General features: G+C 39.7%; 1 protein-coding gene across 1 annotated transcript in view; it reads right to left on the bottom strand.

Annotated features, from left to right (window-relative positions):
- LOC139474867 (uncharacterized) overlaps nt 1–17,812 on the bottom strand; it is a 34,073-nt gene extending 16,261 nt beyond the window's left edge. The window contains exon 1 of the mRNA XM_071258052.1: nt 16,923–17,812. Coding sequence (XP_071114153.1) covers nt 16,923–17,015 — 93 coding nt within the window. The 5' untranslated portion in view covers nt 17,016–17,812. The remainder of the gene's footprint in view (nt 1–16,922) is intronic.
- Nucleotides 17,813–23,541: the final 5,729 nt, after the last annotated feature.

The following is a 23,541-nucleotide window of genomic DNA, read 5'->3' as shown; positions in this document are numbered from 1 at the left end:
TTACATATTCTCTTCTCAAATATAGTGTTCTATAAAATTCATAATAGATTACGGACGACATGACATAAACATGGCTTTCAAAATGGGCATTAAGTGTCGATTACAACTTACATTAATTAACATGAATCGAATTCATAAAAGAAACATAAACGATGTTATATTTACAAATATATCTTTGGCATTCATACACTAGTCGAGTCATTATTTGCCTTACTAAAAACAAGAAATTGTCAAAGATGTATTCTGGAAAGTAAATATAACTCGCAGAAGTTAGGCATTACAGAACACCTCTCAGACTTCGCTCTGAAACGACTGCCAAAGGTCAACTGCTTCATTGGAGAGGCCCTTTAAGTTAATTTCTGTTTTTGTCGCTAATCCGTATACCCCACATGATGATCCCTGCTGTACACCTATCTTATCTGTAATCCCCCAAACTTAAACCTTAAGCGCCGCCATTGATCAATAGACAATGAATAATGACAACTGTAATTTGTAAGGTCGCATTGCCGTCCTTGTTTTCGTATTATGACGCCCTAACATAAACAGGTGAACAGGTTTGCACCGTCACGTAACTATTAGTAAGCAATAAACAAACAAAAATAAACACACAAAACTTTTGAGATGGATTGAAGGGTGCAATCTTCGCCGGTGTTTCCTCGATACAAACCATTTCTTTTTTCTGCATCTAGTTTTGAATGACGCCCTTGAATTCCTCAGTGTTTGACTAATGTCGCAAGCTTATCTGAACAAGATAATAGTTTATCTGAATATGTGTGATTTGATGTTTTTTTTATCACTTGGCAATTGTTCGAGAAACTACGATGAGACCAAAGGGTTTCTGAGGTGTATCAATGTGATAACCTCAATATAGTCCCCTATCTTATCCGATCCTACATGATGTCTTAATAGAGTCACATTGACAGCCGAAGGTGTGTATGGTTATCTGAAGTTCACTGAACAGCAGTTGCCTTCACCAATATGACAAGTATATCCCCGCCATTGCAGTACCTGTTAAAGTGACAATGGGGTAGTCTCGTGGTTAAAGCTTTGGTTCGTTGCACTGACCACCCGATTTGAATTTCCACATGGTACAGTGTGTGGAGCCTGTCTCTGATGTCCTCCGCCGTGATATTTTGGGGATTCTGCTAAACGCTGCGTAAAGCGGATCCTCACTGACAGTTGACCATGTGAAATCTATAGACGTTTGAGTATAAATTTGTTTCCTTGATTATGCGAAGAGTTATAAATTACTGAAAAGAAAACCCAGCAGAGTTAACAGACTATATTTCACGATTCCATTACAGTTTTACTCTTAGATCCAAAAAATCATTTCGTTATAGCCTCCATTAGTTATTCTCGTATGATAAAATGTCCGTCAATACATGATGCATCCCTCTGTGTGATAAGTATGTCAGTTCGATTTTCTGATTTCGTTTCTGATTTTGCCAATAACAGCATACGTCAATCACGTAAAATAATTCTTCTTTTTTTTACTTTCGTCGCCACCATTAAATGCCACGTATTCATTGTGCACACATGCAGGAAAAGATGAGCACATAAAATTGATTTGTTTTGTTGTAAACTAACATGCATATGTTTCTAGACAACACTAAGAGGTATGAACAACCATGTCTACCGTGCCCTCGTGTCAGGGACATTCGTTTCTCCTAGTGGCAGCCCATCCCACCCGGCACACCCCAGTAACACCGTAGTAATACAGGGGTAGTTGTTCAGTCTCTAGGTGCGTGTGACTCATCCGGACATTTGAATAACAGGCTTAATCTTTCCCCATTCTGGGGCTTCTCTCCCTGCTGCAGGTTCTTTTAGCTGTGTAAGCACATTTATCAAGTTCAACAAAGTTAACTGTGCATATCAACAACTGCCATGGATATATGACAGACCAGCACGAAGACATGCTTTTTTCAAACATGTTTCCATAAAACCATTTGACGAAAAGGGATGTTCACACATTTGTATTAATCTAAATATTCCTAAGGGTGTCTTTTTTTGTAACCTGAACTACTTTTTAACAGATCGTTTGCCTTTGAAGATGTTACGAGGTATGGGATTAATCATGTGTGATGTTGAGCTTGAAAGCTAACAACTAGTTTTGAAATTCCTTTTTCTGTTAAAAAATCAGTATCAAATGGATTGAAATAAACATTATGCTCTACATATCTCCGCCCAGACAATAAACATTAAAGTGAGATTGATCTCCACTGCTATACGTAAAGGACACATGGATTTTTTCTACATCTCTATCATAACGCTTATAAAGGGATCAAAATCTAGTTGCTATTATGAATTTAACAGACTTTACAACCCAGAAAAAACAGTTGCCATATGGTATATACAACCATCAATTTAAGCGATGACAGATTAACAGTCACGTATTTCATAATCATGAACTACAAGGGGCGGTCGGGTAGCCTAGTGGTTAAAGCGTTCGCTCGTCACGCCGAAGACCCGGGTTCGATTCCCGACATGGGTACAATGTGTGAAGCCCATTTCTGGTGTCCCCCGCCGTGATATTGCTGGAATATTGCTAAAAGCGGCGTAAAACCTTACTCACTCACTCACTCACTCATGAACTACAACAGGAACCTTGAATACATCAACAAGGCCTGGAAAAATTCGTGAAATCCAGCGTGACAGAGAACAAACGACTTTTTCATAAGAGGGTAAGTGTATAATAGGTATATCAAATCCATCTGCATCGTTATGGGCTATTAAGTGTGGTCACTGGTGGATCAATAGAATGTCAACTCAGTAAATGTGCTGCAGTAGTGAGGAATGTTCGCCCATGTTGCTGACTCTCTGGGAACGAAGGGTATCGAATAGTCGCCCAGTTTAGAATCGGTTCACAATCAACACCTCTGATTAATTCAAACCAATTTAGGACCGTCCATTTGATATTTTGAGGCTGAGGGTTGGGGGGTTGGTGGGAATGGGAATGGGGTGTTTGGCTTGTGTCTCATGGTGACACGGGAACAAAATAAAGGTGTTGGCATACACAATAATAAATAATATATTGGTCACAATATTCACAACACGGGCACGTAAAACCTTCATTGATAAATATAGCAATTATATCTAATAATGTGAGTTTTCAGAAAGGGCTATTAGAATGCATATATGTTCATTTATGATATTTACAATATAAACAGAATATATGTGCCAGGCGGGCGATGTAACACATCAGCATGGAATACATAATATTATTAACATAGCTGGTTTAATTTGGCGCCCTTACATGCACAATTCCGAACAGTGTACATTTAATTAACCTTATTTCTTTACTCTTGGAAGGAGCTACGTTAAGGTATGTTAACGTTGGGCCACTCTAAAACATTGACAACACATTGATGCAAATATTAACGTTTTAATCATATCCAGAGGGATGCAATAAATAAAAGCGGTATGTTCTGTATACAAATTCCCATTGGGGATATTATAAACGTTGACGTTTGATGTATTCATTAATCTATGCAACAATTATCGTATTGTATACAATTATATACAGATGTACAGTGATGATTAAAAAGCTGCAAATATGCAATAAAACACCACCCATAATGTGTTCTTAATGTCAAATGTTTACATATGCTGCCCGTTTCGCTTCAGACAAGCACTTTTACATCTCCAACCTATGGCGTTTTCAACATGAGCAGAATTTCAATGCTAAGACTTACGAAGCCTGCATATATAATCAAGAATAATTCCAATAACTACAGAATCTTGACGAACCCATGTTTGTATGTGCTTTGTTAATGTGAATACGTGGTCCTCCTTGTGTTCTCGCTTACACCTATATATTGACATATACTCGCAGCATGTAAAGTGTGAGGGTATGTACATAGGGACAAACATGGTTCGTCTTGCTCTGAGGAGATGGGATAGTACATCATATGAAAACAGCCTCTACAACTGTAATAACAATCTACTCAGTTGAATTACACTCGTATAAAATGAGTTTTACAAATACTGTATGTTTTAATTTGAATTCAGTTGACTAAATACATACATGTATATATATATATATATATATATATATATATATATATATATATATATATATATATATATATATATACCTTTACGATGTTGACTGTGGTAATTAAACATAGTTTAACTGTACATTTCCTGAAATGTACATCGAAGGCAGTCATGCAATGTCAATGTTCCATGTGTTTGCTGTAGTAATTAGTGATAACTGACATACGCCTGTAATGACATCTTACCTGAGCCATATATTTGTAAATTACCACCATGTTGACAATAGCATATTGCACACTTACACACGCAATTTACCCGTTGAATGTATACACACAACCATATGCAGATCTATAGTAATGATGATGTTGTAATAACCTTCAAATACTAAATAAACTTCAGTGAAAGAAAAAGCGATACGTTGTCGTCAATAGTTATCCAGGCATGGGGTCGGTGTATGAATGTTCACGTAAACACTCAGTACAACTCTACTGAAAGGGGTACTACCTATAGAGTACAATGTGCTGTCAAACAACACTTCTGAGATCATGACTCTGGACAGTCCCATGGTCTACATGAAGCCAGCAATAAAATGTGAGTCAAATTAACCTGGGCCAAATAAAGAATACACATGACAACTGGATGTCACCATATATTAAAAACGTTATCAAAACGCTACTAGGCTGAAAACAGTCGCCGAAACATTGCAAACTTAAGGTCCAAAACACGACTATGATACCCATATCAAATACATCGCCATTTCTTGTTTGTTGAAATTTTAGCCACCATCAAACGTTGGTGTATAATTCCTTTTGCCCGGCAGTTTATACAGAAACAATATGCGTCCAGTCCACACTGGGAACTACACCGTAGAGTCATCTTATTAAAAAAGAGCAAAAATGAGTTCAGTTGGCAGTCCTAACAAATTGTCGTTCAAACATGGGCAATTAATAATCATCCTAACTGCACACATGGAACTAGTCACAAAGTGTAGTTCTTGACCCATCTAGGCTCCAGGCGGTGGAATACACCTACCTATTGAGTGGATGAGTGAGAAGATGGACATGTACTACATTTCAGTGATAACGTGAATGCATGCAGAGTGTGAGTACTTGTATTTGCAGCAGGGTTAGTAGGCAGTGGATCCAACTCCATGGTTACATGATGACATACTGACATAATCAAGTCAATGTTAGTTTGAGAGTGAGTTATTGAGTGATTGAGTGAGTTTACGCCGCTTTGAACAACATTTCAGTCATATAACATTTTGGCTTGATTTCAGGAGAATGCCCGAAGGAAGGAAGGTGTTAGAGGATGATCACTTTGGTGTTTGGTGCAGACAAACCAAAACTCATGATTAGGATTAGGATTCGAACCCAAGATCATTGGTTTCTGTCATGCCAAAGGGACACAATTCAGCACGGTGAAGTGTGGCCCATTAGATCTCCCATCCTTCGTCAGGTCAATACAAAAACATCAAGGAGATATTAGACGTCACCAAGGTCTTTGTACATTCAACATCTTCGCCATGAAAAGGATAACCTTGTATTTGGTCCCCACGTACATCCGCGAATCATCTACAGTGATGACACCAGGTGTTCGACAAAGAGTGCACACCGTCTTACGATTACGGTTAAATAAACATGTGAGTTTTTGTATTATGTTAAGGGGTACAGCAGAAAAGCACACAATTCTGAACCTGCGATCTAATTAAAACCCCTTTCTCACGCTAGATGTAGCATTAAAACATATTAACGTCAAACCACTATCAATACGCATGCATGACACGTATTACTGCATTGACGCTTATGTTAAAGATGCGTAAAGGTTGACGTGTACAAGGTGACAGACAACCCGTGTGATAGTCCACAAACGAGAACTCAACAAGAAGCAAAGCGTCTGGAAATACAACAAAGAAATCTTTCTCCAGAAATAATCGCAGACACAGACGTTATTCAGCAAAACGTAGCCAGCGTTGGCCTTAAAAAAGCATTATTTATCTTCGGAATTACACAAATATACATCAGACCGAGGTCTGTGTAATTAGAAGATAAGTAGTTCATGTTTATTGTCAATAAAAATGACATACTCCCCTTTCATAATTAAGTCATATCAATCTGTCAGAAATATTACAAAATGTTCTGAAATGATTTTGCAATCAATACGTATATTGCTCTATAGTTGATGAAGTATGTTTACAAGGTGAATAATGTAGAGTGTAAAGTGCTTCCATGGTACTCTCCCCAGACCTAGGGTCTCCCGGTTTGATAGAAATGTACACACGTCAGCGTCTGGGGTGAAAACAAATGCCTACCGCTGATTTACTGCTGTCGCTCATGAGATGTTATCAATTACCCTCTAGACGACTATTATACATCTATAAACCCAGATCCGATCCGTTGTCTTTAAAGGTACTCGTTGTGGGTAAGAAGTGGGGTCCATGATACAAACACATGAGACAGACATATAGGCATAAGATATCAGATACACAACTACTTGGTTTGATTATGTCTGCACAGGAACTGCAATAGTATTTATTACTTTTTTTTTTAATGTAATCCCATTTATTTAAAGTCCCATTTTTTCAAGTGTTTCTGCAGTAACCTGTACTTGTTTTCAGGTGGTGTTAAGGGTGAATGCTCTGGTAATTATTTACATTTCAAGGACGCTAATTTGTGCACACACGTGTTCATGGCGCGTACAGGTATTACCTTGGTCAACGGATAAGCGTATAATTCAAATTACCTTCTCAGCTCCCTGGGGAGTATACAGCTCAAATTTTCTGTTGAACGCACTGATGCTAAGCAATCTTCTGGAGACTTACGATAGAGGGATAATCAAATTCGTGCCTCCGTCACACCTGTCACAGAAGACGTGGCGTGAGTATTAGGGTCAACGCCGCTTTGATCATCAGTTGTATATCACGGTGTATCGGTTTCCCATAAGAAGAAATCCCGCAGTACAAGACGTTGACCAATTGGATGGAATACTGGCGCAAAGGTATGTTACACACATGATCATAATCAAGGCGAATTTGGACTCGAACCCAGAAACAACGTGTCCTTGCTCGACTAAGGGACGCAAATCTGCTCAGAGCAATACGACTCCCAAGGTAATAGACTTGGTCCCAAAAGGGGTCATTCGGATTGTAAACAGGCCGTAGAGAACATACAGCATGACACGGTAGCCCCAGTGTTTAGATCAGCACTTACATTCCAAGTTCATTGTCAATACAAAATTCCTTTCTTTAAAAAGCCCTAAAATATAAATAATCAATTAAGAATATCTCATAAGTAGTTCGTGTCACTTGTTATTTCTCACAGGCCGATGGTTCGGTAAAAAATATGTTTACGTAGTTGGTGGCATATGTGAAATGACAGTTGCACGATATGCGGATTACGTGTCTAGCGACAAAGTAATGCTATTATAAGATCAGCATATAAGTAAAGGCAAGACAAGGACAGCCACAGAACATCAAACGACAAACTGAAGACATGAAAGACTTCCGTGCGCGTATATGAAGGAAGGGGATGTTGACAATATGCAAGACGGGCTGGTGATACCGAGATGCAAGCTCCGCAGAAACAAGGACATGTTGTTCTTTTGCTGGCCTTTCCACAGAACACAGGGCTTAACTTCAGAATTACGCAGCAGGAATTCTGTAGGTGTCTTAAATTCAACAAATAAGCTTGAAAACTGCCACTGAAATAAACTTTCCACACAAAAAACAATCTTCAAATGTCATTTTCCTCTCTGGATTTGCGTACGGGCTTCTGGGCATATTTGAAGTTTCTACGGATGTTTTCCACACCCATCCATTTCGTGGTTTAACAATACTCAATTTACATGGTGGCTCAAAATTTACCTAAATTGCATATAAATAGAAGCCGAATATTTACGGTATTTGAAATTTTAAGACGTCTTTTTGTTTAACAGGAGTAAGAATTTACAGCAATTGTGTCCTTCGTTGTGATGCTATTCATCATGTGTGATGCAGGCAAACAAACGGGATCGTTATAGGGATACAGAGGGCAGGAGGGCAGGAGGAAGGGGCAGGGGACGGAGGAATAGAACTGTGAGCGATAGAGGTATAGACTGATGGAAAGACAGAGGGGTAGAAAGAGAGAGATATAGGAGAGAATGAGAAATGGAAATCGAGAGAGAGGGATAGAAATTTAAGCACAGAAATATACGTATTGAGAAATGTATATAAAGAGAAAAATATAGGGATAAACAGTTACTGTAATAATGGGAGTTAGATTAAGGGATAGTGAAATAATTATGGGGGTAGTACTGAAAGGAATCGATGGTTAGTGAGAAAGGTATAGGGTAGATAGTTGTAGTGGCAGAATTGAGATAGATAGTTGGAGGGGAAGTGATACAGAAATAGGGGGATAGAATGATAGTCATTGGAGTAGATATTCAGGGATGACAGATAAAAATAGGACAGATAGGTAGTTATAAGGGTAGAGACAGAGGGTAGCAAGATAGAAATAGAGGGTCAGAGAGATAATTATAAGGTAGTTGAAAATGCAAACTGGAATGAAACGGGTCCATCGGTCGGGGAACAAATAAACAGCATTTGAGCAGATACTAGTACCTGAATAAGTGCGGTATATTCATGTATAGAATAATGATAATATAATATAGATAGACGGACATGGAGATAGTTGTGAGGTTAGAGATGCAGGGGAAGCGAGATAGTTGTGAGGTTAGAGATGCAGGGGAAGCGAGATAGTTGTGAGGTTAGAGATGCAGGGGAAGCGAGATAGTTGTGAGGTTAGAGATGCAGGGGAAGCGATATAGTTGTGAGGTTAGAGATGCAGGGGAAGCGAGATAGTTGTGAGGTTAGAGATGCAGGGGAAGCGAGATAGTTGTGAGGTTAGAGATGCAGGGGAAGCGAGATAGTTGTGAGGTTAGAGATGCAGGGGAAGCGAGATAGTTGTCAGGTTAGAGATGCAGGGGAAGCGAGATAGTTGTCAGGTTAGAGATGCAGGGGAAGCGAGATAGTTGTTAGGTTAGAGATGCAGGGGAAGCGAGATAGTTGTCAGGTCAGAGATGGCGACGACCATGTAAGTTTCACAGTATATTTCCGATCCTTTTGTTCTTAGGCAATACCATATATTTCAATCAAATTCTCAGTCAACCAAGTCACAGAGCCTGAGCACCCGAGCCCCTCTTATCTAGTCTTACGACAATGGGTTCTGGGAACTATGCTTCCCCAGGGAGTAAGATGGTGGGTGCGGGGATAGTAGGGTGCAAGGATAGAGGCGTGGAGGGATAGGGAGATACAGGGATGGGGGATAGAGTGCTAGTGGGGTAGGGGGATACATACTAGAAAATATATGATGGATGGATAATGAAAGAAGCCCGGGGTTTGTGGGTTCGTGTTGTTGCATGGACAAGCCAAAATATACATTTTTTCATATACATTTGGTTCCATACATAATACGAGACCGCCTCCGTGGTCTAGTGGTAGAGCGTCCGCCCGGAGAGCGGAAGGTCCGGGTTTCGATCCCGGCCGCGTCACACCAAAAGACGTTAAAAGATGGTACTTGTTGTTACCCTGTCTGGCGCTCAGCATTAAGGGGCTAAAACAAGGACTGGACGGCTCGGAGTCAGTATACTGTGTCTGAGTGGGGTATTCATGTTAAACTGCGGCATGGTATCTCAGTGAGCTAGCACTATAAATCGGCATCAGTCCGGACTAGTACAAGCAGCCACACAAACACACACACACATACACGTACACGCACGGCGCTATATAAGTGCAATAATCTTGGACGCGACGTTAAACCCCTTTTCACCTCACCACATAATACGAGGGATGGCTGAAATGTTCTGGGCCTAACTTTGAGGTCCACACACATTTACCAACATTGCTGGAGCCAACTTGTGTAGAAGGCTTCTTCCTGGGGACAGTTGTTTCTTTTGAGAGGTGGAAATATGACACTGCCAAATATATTGAATGCAGAGGATGTAAATGAGCTCAATGCCACAGTCAATGTGCACAAGTGCGTTGTCGTGGTTTAACAACACATCTTTCGTGAATTTGTGAATTTTCCATGTCATTTAGCCTTGGTATTCTCACGAAGTTGCCAAAGAAGATTAGCATAATATTGGCCATTAATGGTCTAATGTTTCGTGCTGAAACCCTTGTCATGCCCAGTTCATTACTCAGAATGTTGTCAACTCTCTCGTGAGAGAAGCCTCCTTTATGAGCTATGTCACGTGTGGTGTGTCGTCGAACATCCATAATCATATCATGTAGTTACATAACTTTCCTAAGTGGTGGCACTTGTTCTTAGATAATCTTCGAGGTTCTCCCTTCCCCTCTTGAAATCTTCCAGCTCTTAACGGGCTGGAAGGAGCAACGTCCATGTAAACTGTTAAAGTGCAATACATACTCCGCAGTTAGGCTCATACCTTTTCAGTCACTATTCTGATACATTTGAAAATATCAAATTTGCTTTTACAAATTCAATAATAGTGACTCGAATGTTGTTTATCGACTCTTTATGTATATGGAAATGTCAGATAATCTGCATGTACCCACTGATCCCTGTAATTGCATGACAACCCCTCATTTATGTCTAATAATAGATCGTTTCTACACACTTATCGTATTTCAAAACACATGAACTGTTAGCTTTTCGGTAAGGAAGTCTCGCTAATTACCTCTCCTATTAACTGCTGCGTAAAAGGCGCAACAACACCGTGAACTAGACCAGTCAACATACACCATTCGGATGAACGTATCCGACTGTTTAGTTTATTTACTAATTTAATCAGTCAGTTGTGTTGCTATAATTGAACATGTCTCGCGTTTAATGAAACCTAACTTTTCAAGCTCCTACACAGATAAAACATGTGTGAGTTGGGTACTATAGTACTATATCCAGGCAGTATTTAACATGCGAGGTTCCATGCTTGTTAAAGGACGTACATGTGTGAGTTGGGTACTATAGTACTATATCCAGGCAGTATTTTTCTGTTGCAAAAGTGAAACTGTGTAACGGGGATGAGTCACGGGAGCGGTGAGGACGGAAGCAGTCCAGTTCCTATTGTTATCTCCACAGCACCAGGAACTGACGGTGTACAAGGTCGTGACATCATTTAAATAAACACTGGGTAAATCATAAACTGTCTGGCCCGCTACAGCTGGGGTCCGGGGTAACAGAGAACATCTGCAGCTGTTGTCAAATATGTGAACTTCATATGGGCAGTGGTGTCATAACACGAAAATGTACGCATCATATAACCCACATGCATATACCAAGCAGTGACATCATATAACGCACATGCATATACTCAGCAGTGACATCATATAACCCACATGCATATACCAAGCAGTGACAACATATAACGCACATGCATATACTCAGCAGTGACATCATATAACGCACATGCATATACTCAGCAGTGACATCACATAACCCAGGTTTATGTACCCAGAAGGGAAATCACATGACCCACATGCATATACCCAGAGGTGGCATCACATATACTACGTGCATATACACAGAAATAAGATATACCACGGGCATATATCTATTAGAAACATCGCATAACCCATGTGCATATACCCAGCAGGGACATCGCATAACCCACATGCATACACCCAGAAGTAACATCACATCACCCACGTGCATATACCTGTAAGTGACATTACATAACCCACATCATACACTACATAAAACCGGTATCACATAACATACAGGAAGCCACATATCATTTCAATAAAGTAACGAAAGATATATGATCTGTCGACCATTGAAGAATAGAACTCCGAAATAAACAGATGTTATTACATATGAAATAGCTTAAGTATATCCATATGTATTGTATTTCTTATCGTGGTAACAAAATATGTCACTGTTATCATTGCACTAGTAACGGAATTACCATTGTAACTTGACGAGTTCAGGGCACCTGCTTGTGACAATATATACAGTAAAGACAAGACATGATGTCTTCAATCACAGTACTACTCAGGTCTTCTCCATCATCGATCAGCCAGTGTTTTATATCTACATTCTATTATGATAATATATCCACTGGATAAACGAGGATTGGCTTTCTCCTTAACATTACAACTGTTTTACTATGGTCATGCTCACAGGATATCAATGTGTCACACAGGGCCAGTGTTACTGTAAGCAGTACAACAGATGCATGGAGATTCAGAGTGGACCAGTCCTTGAAGCTTTGTTGTCGTGACATAAATACACCCGAGGAGGACGCCCAGGCTATATTGAATATACTTCACAAGGACAAGCGTCAATTTCCTGTGATTTATAATGCCCTGGAATGTGTTATACAAATAGTGATAAATTACCCATTGTGGTAAATATGTTTCTGTTTACAAGTACTAGTGTTTACAAATGAAGGCGACGAGAGTAAGTAAGTGCAAAAATAATACTGGTAATGATAATTGACTCTGTCCATACTTTTGTCAGTCTCAGAATTCTGAAGAATTTGGTCCTTCACTGAACAGGAATTCCGTGCGTCTAATTTATTAAAATAAATTCATGGATATGAACCAGTACTGCCGAGTTTAATCATCTATTGTTTCCCGCGTCGTGCACGTAACTGATTATATATGGAAATAATTTATTTAATCATGAAATATTACTAAAGAAGAGAATTTATGGATGTCAACTTCTTTATTATGGGGAACACACCGTTTTGGAATATATATTTACTCCTCCAATTGATGAAGGAGTAAGTATATGCTCCGAAACGTTGTGTTCCCCATAATAAAGAAGCTGACGTCCTTAAATGTTCTTTCTTATGTGTATCACTTCTAAATGTCATTCAAAGACATGAAGTTTTCCATTAACCTGCCACTACAAGAAGCATGATTTACGAATACACGGTTTCGACATATAGCTACAATTTGGAAGTACCCATCAACTTGCAAGAGATTGTTCCAAACCTCTAATATGCATCGACAAGTATAGTACAAAACTTGTGTTGAAGGAATCACTACCCTGAATACAAAGCATTTCCACATATGAGTTATGTTTACAGTCATGCATCATTCATATTTCATATCAATACACAGATTCAAACTGTTCCTTTTGTGAACCCTCATTTCTTGGCCAATGCTTCCACATTTCAGAAACTGTATCATAATTAACACTACACCCCTATGTTCTGTTGATGATTGATATATACAACCACGCTTACGTGTAATAACACCAGCTGCTAGTATACATATATAACATGTCATGTTTAAATTTTCATCTGTGAACCACATGAGTCAAACACCCTCAACATGACGCGTTTTGCACGTGCCTCCATTTATTAACTGTTATACATCTGTGTCGCCTTAGCACTACATCTGAAAGATATTGTATATAATCGACAATGTAATCATCAAACTGCCTCCTAAAATTCACGCTCATGCCTCGAGGATAAAGTCCCCTACAGCTGTGGGTACAATCAATATAACATGAACACAGTAGTCAGAATCTGGCTCACTTTTCATAGAACTGATGAGATTACTTCTGATTATCCTCCAAACCTCACACACACACACGCACGCACGCACACACGCGCACGCACGCACGCACACGCACACACACACACACTCACTCACTCTCACACACACAAATCCACACAATCACACACACAATATCTTACACACAGACGCTTTCTTTTCATTTGATAAGTATTATGTTCAATTGGAGTGAGTGAGTGAATTTGGTTTTACGCCGCTTTTAGCAACATTCCAGCAATATCACGGATGGGGGACCTAAAAATGGACTTTACACCTTGGCATTCAACTGGCACCTTACAAAGATGAATGTCGTGAATTTATATCTTCCTTGCATTTCACAAGTTTTCTTATCTGTATCCCTTAATCCTAATCGTGGAAAGGTATAATATATTAACCCTATATGATATAACGGTTACTTTATTCTCAGCAATATTGCAATCGTACGTATAAGAATAATTCTCTGAAGCTGGATTCGAAATTTACTCGTATGTTAAAATATCCATGGAAACTCGCATGTTAAAGGAGGTACGTAGAACCTCGCATGTTAAAGGAGGTACGTAGAACCTCGCATGTTAAAGGAGGTACGTAGAACCTCGCATGTTAAAGGAGGTACGTAGAACCTCGCATGTTGAAGGAGGTACATATGGAACCTCGCGTGTTGAAGGAGGTACTTATGGAACCTCGCTTGTTAATGGAGGTACATGGAAACTCTCATGTTAAAGGAGGTACATAGAACCTCGCTTGTTAAAGGATTACATGGAACCTCGCATGTTAAAGGATTACATGGAACCTCGCATGTTGAAGGAGGTACATGGGAACTCTCATGTTAAAGGAGGTACGTAGAACCTCGCTTGTTAAAGGATAACATGGAACCTCGCATGTTAAAGGATTACATGGAACCTCGCATGTTGAAGGAGGTACATGGGAACTCTCATGTTAAAGGAGGTACGTAGAACCTCGCTTGTTAAAGGATAACATGGAACCTCGCATGTTAAAGGATTACATGGAACCTCGCATGTTGAAGGACGTACATGGAACCTCGCATGTTAAAGGGATTACATGGAACCTCGCATGTTAAAGGATTACATGGAACCTCGTATGTTAAAGGGATTACATGGAACCTCGTATGTTAAAGGGAGTACATGGAACCTCGCATGTTAAAGGGAGTACATGGAACCTCGCATGTTAAAGGGAGTACATGGAACCTCGCATGTTAAAGGGATTACATGGAACCTCGCATGTTGAAGGACGTACATGGAACCTCGCATGTTAAAGGATTACATGTAACCTCGTATGTTAAAGGGAGTACATGGAACCTCGTATGTTAAAGGGGGTACATGAATCCTCGCATGTTAAAGGGAGTACATGGAACCTCGTATGTTAAAGGGAGTACATGGAACCTCGCATGTTAAAGGATTACATGGAACCTCGTATGTTAAAGGGAGTACATGGAACCTCGTATGTTAAAGGGGGTACATGGAACCTCGCATGTTAAAGGAGGTACATGGAACCTCGCATGTTAAAGGGAGTACATGGAACCTCGCATGTTAAAGGAGGTACATGGAACCTCGTATGTTAAAGGATTACATGGAACCTCGCTTGTTAAAGGAAGTACATGGAACCTCGCATGTTAAAGGGATTACATGGAACCTCGTATGTTAAAGGGAGTACATGGAACCTCGCATGTTAAAGGGAGTACATGGAACCTCGCATGTTAAAGGGATTACATGGAACCTCGCATGTTAAAGGAGGTACATGGAACCTCGTATGTTAAAGGATTACATGGAACCTCGCTTGTTAAAGGAGGTACATGGAACCTCGCATGTTAAAGGGATTACATGGAACCTCGTATGTTAAAGGGAGTACATGGAACCTCGCATGTTAAAGGATTACATGGAACCTCGCATGTTAAAGGAGGTACATGGAACCTCGCATGTTAAAGGGAGTACATGGAACCTCGCATGTTAAAGGGAATACATGGAACCTCGCATGTTAAAGGGAGCACATGGAACCTCGCATGTTAAAGGGAGTACATGGAACCTCGTATGTTAAAGGGGGAAACATGGAACCTCGCATGTTAAAGGAGGTACATGGAACCTCGCATGTTAAAGGATTACATGGAACCTTGCTGGTTAAAGGCTCGCATGTAGAAGGATTACATGGAACCTCGCATGTTGAAGGACGTACATTGAACCTCGCATGTTGAAGGACGTACATTGAACCTCGCATGTTAAAGGCTCGCGTGTTGAAGGATTACATGGAACCTCGCATGTTAAAGGGAGTACATGGAACCTCGCATGTTAAAGGGGGTACATGGAACCTCGCATCTTAAAGGAGGTACATGGAACCTCGCATGTTAAAGGCTCGCATGTTGAAGGATTACATGGAACCTCGCATTTTAAAGGACGTACATGGAATCAGGACAATGCTGATATAAAAGGTGAATTACCCGATGTAATTTTAACAGTACACGTTACCCTGTATACGAGTACATATCACAGGTCCAGCAATAAACCAAATATCCCTTCCGTGTCAAAATGTCAAGTAAGTGCATAAAAACAGCTGCATCGCAATATACATCTACGTATTCAAAAGAGTTATTTCCTGATACTGTGTCACTATATGAGGTTAGCGTATACAACACAATCAACTATGTGTTCAAATTATATCTGCTTCTGTGTCACAATCAACGATGTTTTTAAAGTAAATCTGCCTCTGCGAGACTCTATGCAGTAAGTTTTAGTGAATAAATACAATCAACCATTTGTTTAAAGTAAACTGCTTTTGTGTTTCTATATGAAGTAATTAAGAGTATAATATCGTCTGGAAGTAAATTCCTTCATTTCATGTCACTATTTGAACGTGGTTATCACATCTCAACCAACGATTAACTCGTTTTAATGTAAGTGTATCACTTAACCAAACCAAAGAATACCTCAATGTGTTCTGTAATCAGTCTCGCTATACGTTAGCCGATATATCCATAGAGACGGTGTGAATAGTGGCATATGCCATAACCAAAGCTGAACTTGAAGTGTAGCCTGATGCTGTATACATATAAGCGTATATGTTAAATTAAAACTTATATAATCAGTTCTTATGTATAATATTAACTGATTTCGGTCATTATACATTTTAACTGATAATATACGATTTAAATGTAAAATATACATTTTATCACAAATGTTGAATTCTCAGTACTCCCACATGTGGGTACGATGTCATGATCCCCATTCAAGTGTACGTTAATCATCTCTCTCCTGAGGGTACTGTTATCACAAAGCTTATCTGTGTAACGGAATTGTGCCCCATGTTACAACATAAAACTTATACCTGAGCGAATTTCGGAAAATGAATCAGTAAACAGTAACTATACATGAACACGTATATACGACGCGACAGCAGTAAGTAAAATACTACTTACCAGTTCTCTCCTTAGCGTTGCCAACGCTGTATTGATTCTCTCAGTCGCAGCAACATACTCTGTCCCGACTTGTATAATCTGCGAAGTTTCCATGTTGAATTTAGTTAACAGTCCCGAAACTTCATATACCTTGACGTGAAGGAAGTTGACTCAAAAATGAAAGTACTTGGTTGATCCTCTGAGATCCCCCCTTGATGAAACGGGATCAATGCCACAAGAGTTCGACGTCCCTCCTGTAACTACCAGCTTAAGAGCAGCAGGAGTTGTTGTCATCCAGAAGGCAACACGTGTGTTATGCCGACGCCACAATCTATATCCTAACACTGTGCATTGCGTTCAGGTCAGACTTGTGATAGCGGAGATTCTCCTGTTCTCTTCACACTGGATGCAAACAAATCTCTTCTTCCGGGGACTCTGTAAGATGCAAAGTAGCTAAAAAACATTAACTATGGCAAATATCTCCCTTCAGTGTTAATCTCTGCTGTAAATAAGACACACACAAATAACCTGGGGTGCTGTATACCTTGTTTGATCCGCTATGTACAAATAGGTTTGACACTTCTGGAGTTTGCCAGTCGGTTGCGAGGGAACATTTTGAGTAGAACATGCATTTCCTCAACAGTCAACTCATAAGAGTTTATGGTAATCCCTCTGGGTAGTTTACGTTCCTTGTTTCCTATCACAGCTACCAGAGTCCCAATACGCCGAGTGTTCGACTAAGTCTTTCCTAATCGTCTATGTTTACGCTCAACACACGGCTAACACTTGACACGATCCTCCAAACAGCTGAACACCAGTCGTCTGCGCCGTTCAGCCCTCCCTCTCATACTGTGTCGTCTGCCAGTGGTCAAAACTGTCGCGCTCTCATTTGTCGTCTGCTATGCCTTCTATCACTCACTGATGTTAATCCGCTTCAGGCGACGTGTGCGCATGCGCACAACTACACGTATTTGTTGGCATAATTTCCCGGCAACAAGCAGACGATTTATTCATCCTCGGGCTCCTGTCAGTCATTTGGAACACAATTTAGTATTAATGAAAATGTAAGCGAGAAGTCATAGTGGTTTGACACATACAAAATAGGAGTGTAAAAAAGGATGAGGATTTTTCTTCTCATCCCTTGCAACTGCTGAACTATTTAAAGACGTTTTGAAAGAAATATAACTGTTTCGAATCATTGGAGAAATTGATAAATAAAACATGCCTCACACCTTACACAAGTCCCAAGAGAATATTTAATCAATACGACTTAAACACGCCCACATTAAAAACCAAAACATACTGAATTATTAAAACCCAACCGTGCGTTATAATGAACTATTTCATCAATCACCATAACAGTAAATAAACAACATTGAGAAAGCGTGAGAAAATGTAGCGACATGATCACAACGCTTATTACTTCCCATTCACAGCCTAACGTGACGTAGATTGACACTGGGGCAGTCGCTTACCCATGTCGACCCAGCTGAAGTTCAACAATACCTTCATGGTACATTGCTTCATACCTGGACCAGCGGCGTATACCAGCCAGTGTATCAGTTCCACAGGTGCATCAGTCGTTTGGTGGTTAGATTATGAATGGAAATCAAGCTTGTTGTTGTTTTCAGAAAAAGGGTTGAGACAAGTGACGAGTCATTAATTATACAAGCTGCCCCGTGTCAGTATCAATGGGTATATGTGTTGTTTAACGCCGCACTCAATATTGCAGGTCTATGAGGGATGTGTGTAAATAATCGAGCCTGGACCAGACAATCTGGTGATTGAAGATGTTTGTAGTATCACACCTCGCGTCTCATAATTCTAAATTGGTTTGGATATTTTAAATTTATGTTAATAATACATAGACTAAGCATTTAGATATAGTGTAATATCTATGCCACTGTCCAACAATATGACCGTGTCGATAGTGACGACACTGTTTTCTTTTTCAGACTGAGTGATGATAAACAGTATGGCAATGATGAAAGTGGATACACCGAGTATATTGTTTTATTACCGATGGATCAGTGTAAGTGTCCATACCCGTCCCCACACTTGTGATCCCATAGGACATTTATTCCGAACAGTGTTGGTGTTCCTACCATGTTCTCTCTCTTACAGGGATATCAGTGACGACACCAAGTGTCAATCTAACCAGTATATCAGCGATTCTACCAGGTGTTCTACCCTACATGGGTGTCAGTGATGACACCAGGTGTCAATCTAACCAGTATATCAGCGATTCTACCAGGTGTTTTACCCTACATGGGTGTCAGTGATGACACCAGGTGTCAATCTAACCAGTATATCAGCGATTCTACCAGGTGTTCTACCCTACAGGGGTGTCAGTGATGACACCAGGTGTTTTTTCCTACTGCGTAAAATATCTAGTTATCCTTTGGTAAAATACCACAATGAAGATAAGGTCTGGGTAACATCGTCTTAAAGATAAAGGCGTTTACAACGTTTCACAGTCATCTGTCTTGTAGATTCGATCTTCATAATAAGTTGCCTTGTCACGAAACGTTCTACCGGTTCTATTCAATTACCTATATCTACATTTCTCCTGTTCATGTACATATGTTTTAACATTTATCAACATTGTTTCGACAGTCTTTGGTTGAATTTATACAAATTCATATCAATAACACTTGTGTCTTATAATCTTCCCTTTTGACGGTATCAATAACACTTATGTCTGAAAATCCTCTCTTTTGAAGGTATAAAAAACACCATGCATATATTTTCGATAAAAAACTAGTGCCCCTCCAAAACACAAGAGGCATAAGCTGCTGCACTATGGCGGTAAGACACACAGGGCTATATCTGTGATAAACAACGTCTCCCCGGCTGCACCCACCTGTCTAGGACACGTCCCTGCACATAACCCGGAAACAGAGGACAGAGGACAATGCATTATGACCTCGCACCCATTGTCCTTTCACAATCACCTGCTAACAGAAAACGTTATAACATACTCTCACCTCGGTCGCACCCACACCTCATACTGGGATCAGTTTACGCAGTGTTGTCACAGGGAAGAGATTTGTAATATGAACGTAAATGCTACTATTATAATGGAGACCGTCCTAGTACGCCCTCGCGTATTTTATTCACATGCAAATTTCATTTCGATAACAAATTTGATTAGTTTCAGGCGTGTACTTCGTTGTAGTGTTAACCATTTAAGTAATTCATCTTCTTTAAATGCCACTGAAAGAAGTTCTTTACTATCACTGACATAAAAGGTAAGTGCAACACCAGAATCTAAGTGCATCGTGATCATGTGATAATTTACATGGAAAGTGAAATTCGCTCACCAGCCACCAGTCACCTGAAAATGTCCTGTCACCAGCATTGGATAACAAATGACGTCGTTTAACAATGGCGTCACGTTAGAATGCAGTGACGTTAACAATTTTATCTCAGAGGCATATCTAACTACTAGTACTTCTTCTTCTTTTTTTCTTATCTGGGTATATATACTGAAATATACTGCCGATTCGGGGTAGACAGAACATTCAATTTTGTACTCACATTCGTGTATATACGAAGCTAGTTTTTTTTCGAATTTCAGAGTGAACAATTTGACGGATCTGTATATAACGAAGGTTACGACGTACGACTTGCCGTGTAGACGGATTGGTATTTCTAGTTGTGTTAACCAGTGTTGCTGACCACACCACAAATATCATGTTTTATTTCGGCGACAAGAAGTTTCACGCTTCGTATAAACAGCTGTGAATCTCGAACCTTACAACCATCTGCAAACAATGACAAACCTTACCTGCCTGTTCTATATTCAAGCTATGACATGGATTAAAACTCAGTCGGCCACCTTTGCAAACAGTACTCCGTGTCTCAACACTCCTCCCCCTGTATGTATACAAGCTATACCCTATCTCCCGTACCATCAATGGGCATTTGTCGCCTTGATACTTAATTCAAATTGGCTGATGATAAAGATATAAAGGTCTTACTTAATATTTTTGAAGGAATGCATTATAACCCCTATCATCCTATGATGGTGTGTAATAGCCGTGTCTGCTGTAATCTTTGACACCTTTGCTCACAATCCATCTGTCCACCTCTGTGTTATCAGAGCAATCTGTGAAGAACTTAGTTCTGCTCTGAGGACTTAAAAAGGGATTCTGTCTCGTTGATATCAAGCGATCCCGCGTATTGTTCGTTTATCACACACGTGAGCGAGTGGTTTAAGTGCTGTACTGTGTTGGTGGGATACAAGGATTAGGTGTAGGAGTCAGGTCTCGGTACAGTGTCGAACTTTCATTGTGATGGATACTCCGTAGTATGTACATTCAGGGCAACACTTGCTTGAGTTGCTTGCCTCTGTTTGTGTTGAACGGTTACTTTATTTGTTACCCAGGACCAGACTTTTTAAAACTTATTTTATGAATCCGCCGACACCCAAAAATTAAAATTTGAAAATAAATAAATAAATAAAAAGAAGTCTTGTTTTTATACCGCTGACCAAAATTAAGTAAAATGAAAATATCTAGATCTATTTACTTTCGCTCTCAATGTTAACACATTATAATTTAAACTACTAACAACTACTAAACTACTAAACAACGAATTATGATAAATCCCTATAACTCTCAACCCCACCTTTTTACATTTATATATAAAAATACATAAAGTTTAGGGAAATAATGTTATTTATTTGAAATGTGATTTATTTATTATATATCATCCTATCCATATCAGTTTTGGGGCTAAAAATCCGTAAATCAAAAGAGAAAGGTCTGGACCTATGGTACTATTATCCTTGGCTTGTAAATATAGTGTAATTGTAAATGTGTCCATGTGTGATTGTGTAGGTGTGTGTAAATAGTTGTGTCTGTCTGTATGTGTTGGTGTTCACGAAAATACATTAACACTTGAATGTATGTATGTTCGTATAAGCTTGTAGATATTTATGGAGGTGTGTATATGATCGGGTATATAGACGACTGTTGGTCTATGTCTATTTGTGATACGTATAAATGGCATATAAGTATACTTATTGGTTTTGTGTGATTCAATGTTTCTTTTATTGTATCTTTGAGTGTAACGATGTTTCATTAGCCCTTGAGGTCGGGTCCTGTCCATCCATAGTCAGACAATACGTACGCTTCAAACTGGTGTACATAAAGTGCCTTCTTAATGTTATATATTATAGTATATTTCTTCATTTTCTTTTTCAGATCTTCTTCTATATCACATGCATCCTGAATGCTCATTTTATTGTACCTGTCAATTTTCAACAAATGACAATAAAGTGACATTACTTTGTCAAGTCTACCCGACTATCATGTGTTTCATTGTTTTACGTACATCAGTTGAATCTCTTTCTGATTTTAACTCATCCCTCTAACGGGGAGTATATTTACATGACTAGGAAGCCAGCAAACAAGCCTACATGGAGAAAAATATACATGTAAGCGGTAGCGTTATAGTGGGGCAAGTGGGGACATTCTTCAGGAGTGGAGGTTGGTTAAATATCATACGGAATGAGAAGGGGAGGGACAAGTTCCGAACTGAAGTTAAGGGGTAGATGAATCAAATATTGATGGAATCTTGTCTTATGCCGCAGTTGTTTTTTCCCAGTGATATCACGACATACTCAGACGTAAATACCGGTAAACAACCCGATAGAGCCAAGTACGGGTTGACTGATCGATACATAGATCTACATACCGGTAAACAACCCGCTACATAGAGCCATTTACAGGTTGACTGATCAATATATAGATCTACGTACCGGTAAACAACCCGATACATATAGCCTATTACGGGTTGACTGATCGATACATATATCTACATACCGGTAAACAGCCCGCTACATAGAGCCATTTACGGGTTGACTGATCGATACATAGATCTACATACCGGTAAACAACCCGCTACATAGAGCCATTTACGGGTTGACTGATCGATACATAGATCTACATACCGGTAAACAACCCGATACATACAGCCCTTTACGGGATGACTGATCGATACATAGATCTACATACTGGTAAACAACCCACTACATAGAACCATTTACGAGTTGACTGATCGATACAGAGATTTACATACCGGTAAACAACCCGATACATATAGCCTATTACGGGTTGACTGATCGATACATAGATCTACGTACAGGTACATTACGAGACCGATACATAGAGCCAATCACAGAGGCAGATTTGTCATAACAGAGATTTCAATCCAATAGTAGTTAAACGTCAGTGACATTACATCGCATTTTTCGCTGATGAAAACAGTTTAGGACAGCCTTTCAGTGGTCTTTACGTCACCCTATGTGGCAGTGTACGTGTTTAGGAAGAAAAAGCCCGACGTTGTAAACCTTCTGGGTGCCTGTTGAATGTACACACATGGTGTAACGGAAGAAGGGGACGTGAAAAATCGTCACCTGGGGAATATTAGCAGACGACAGTGGAATTCGTCAATATTTCAAAAATAGCACGTCTGGTCAAACTCCTATCTTGTCTACTCTAGAGGAGTGATCGTCGGATCACTGTCGTCTGCTTGGGGGAATAGGGTCACGAGACTTTTCCGATTGTCGTCTGCCACATTTGTTCGCCATCTGAAACGTACGGAGGGAGGCGATGTCATTTCCGGTGTTTGA

This window comes from Haliotis cracherodii, unplaced genomic scaffold (assembly GCF_022045235.1).
Source record: "Haliotis cracherodii isolate W230 unplaced genomic scaffold, xgHalCrac1.p SCAF_3, whole genome shotgun sequence".
In the NCBI taxonomy this organism is placed as follows: domain Eukaryota; kingdom Metazoa; phylum Mollusca; class Gastropoda; order Lepetellida; family Haliotidae; genus Haliotis; species Haliotis cracherodii.
Note: the sequence above shows the minus strand (reverse complement) of the source record. Positions and strands in the feature narration are given on the sequence as shown.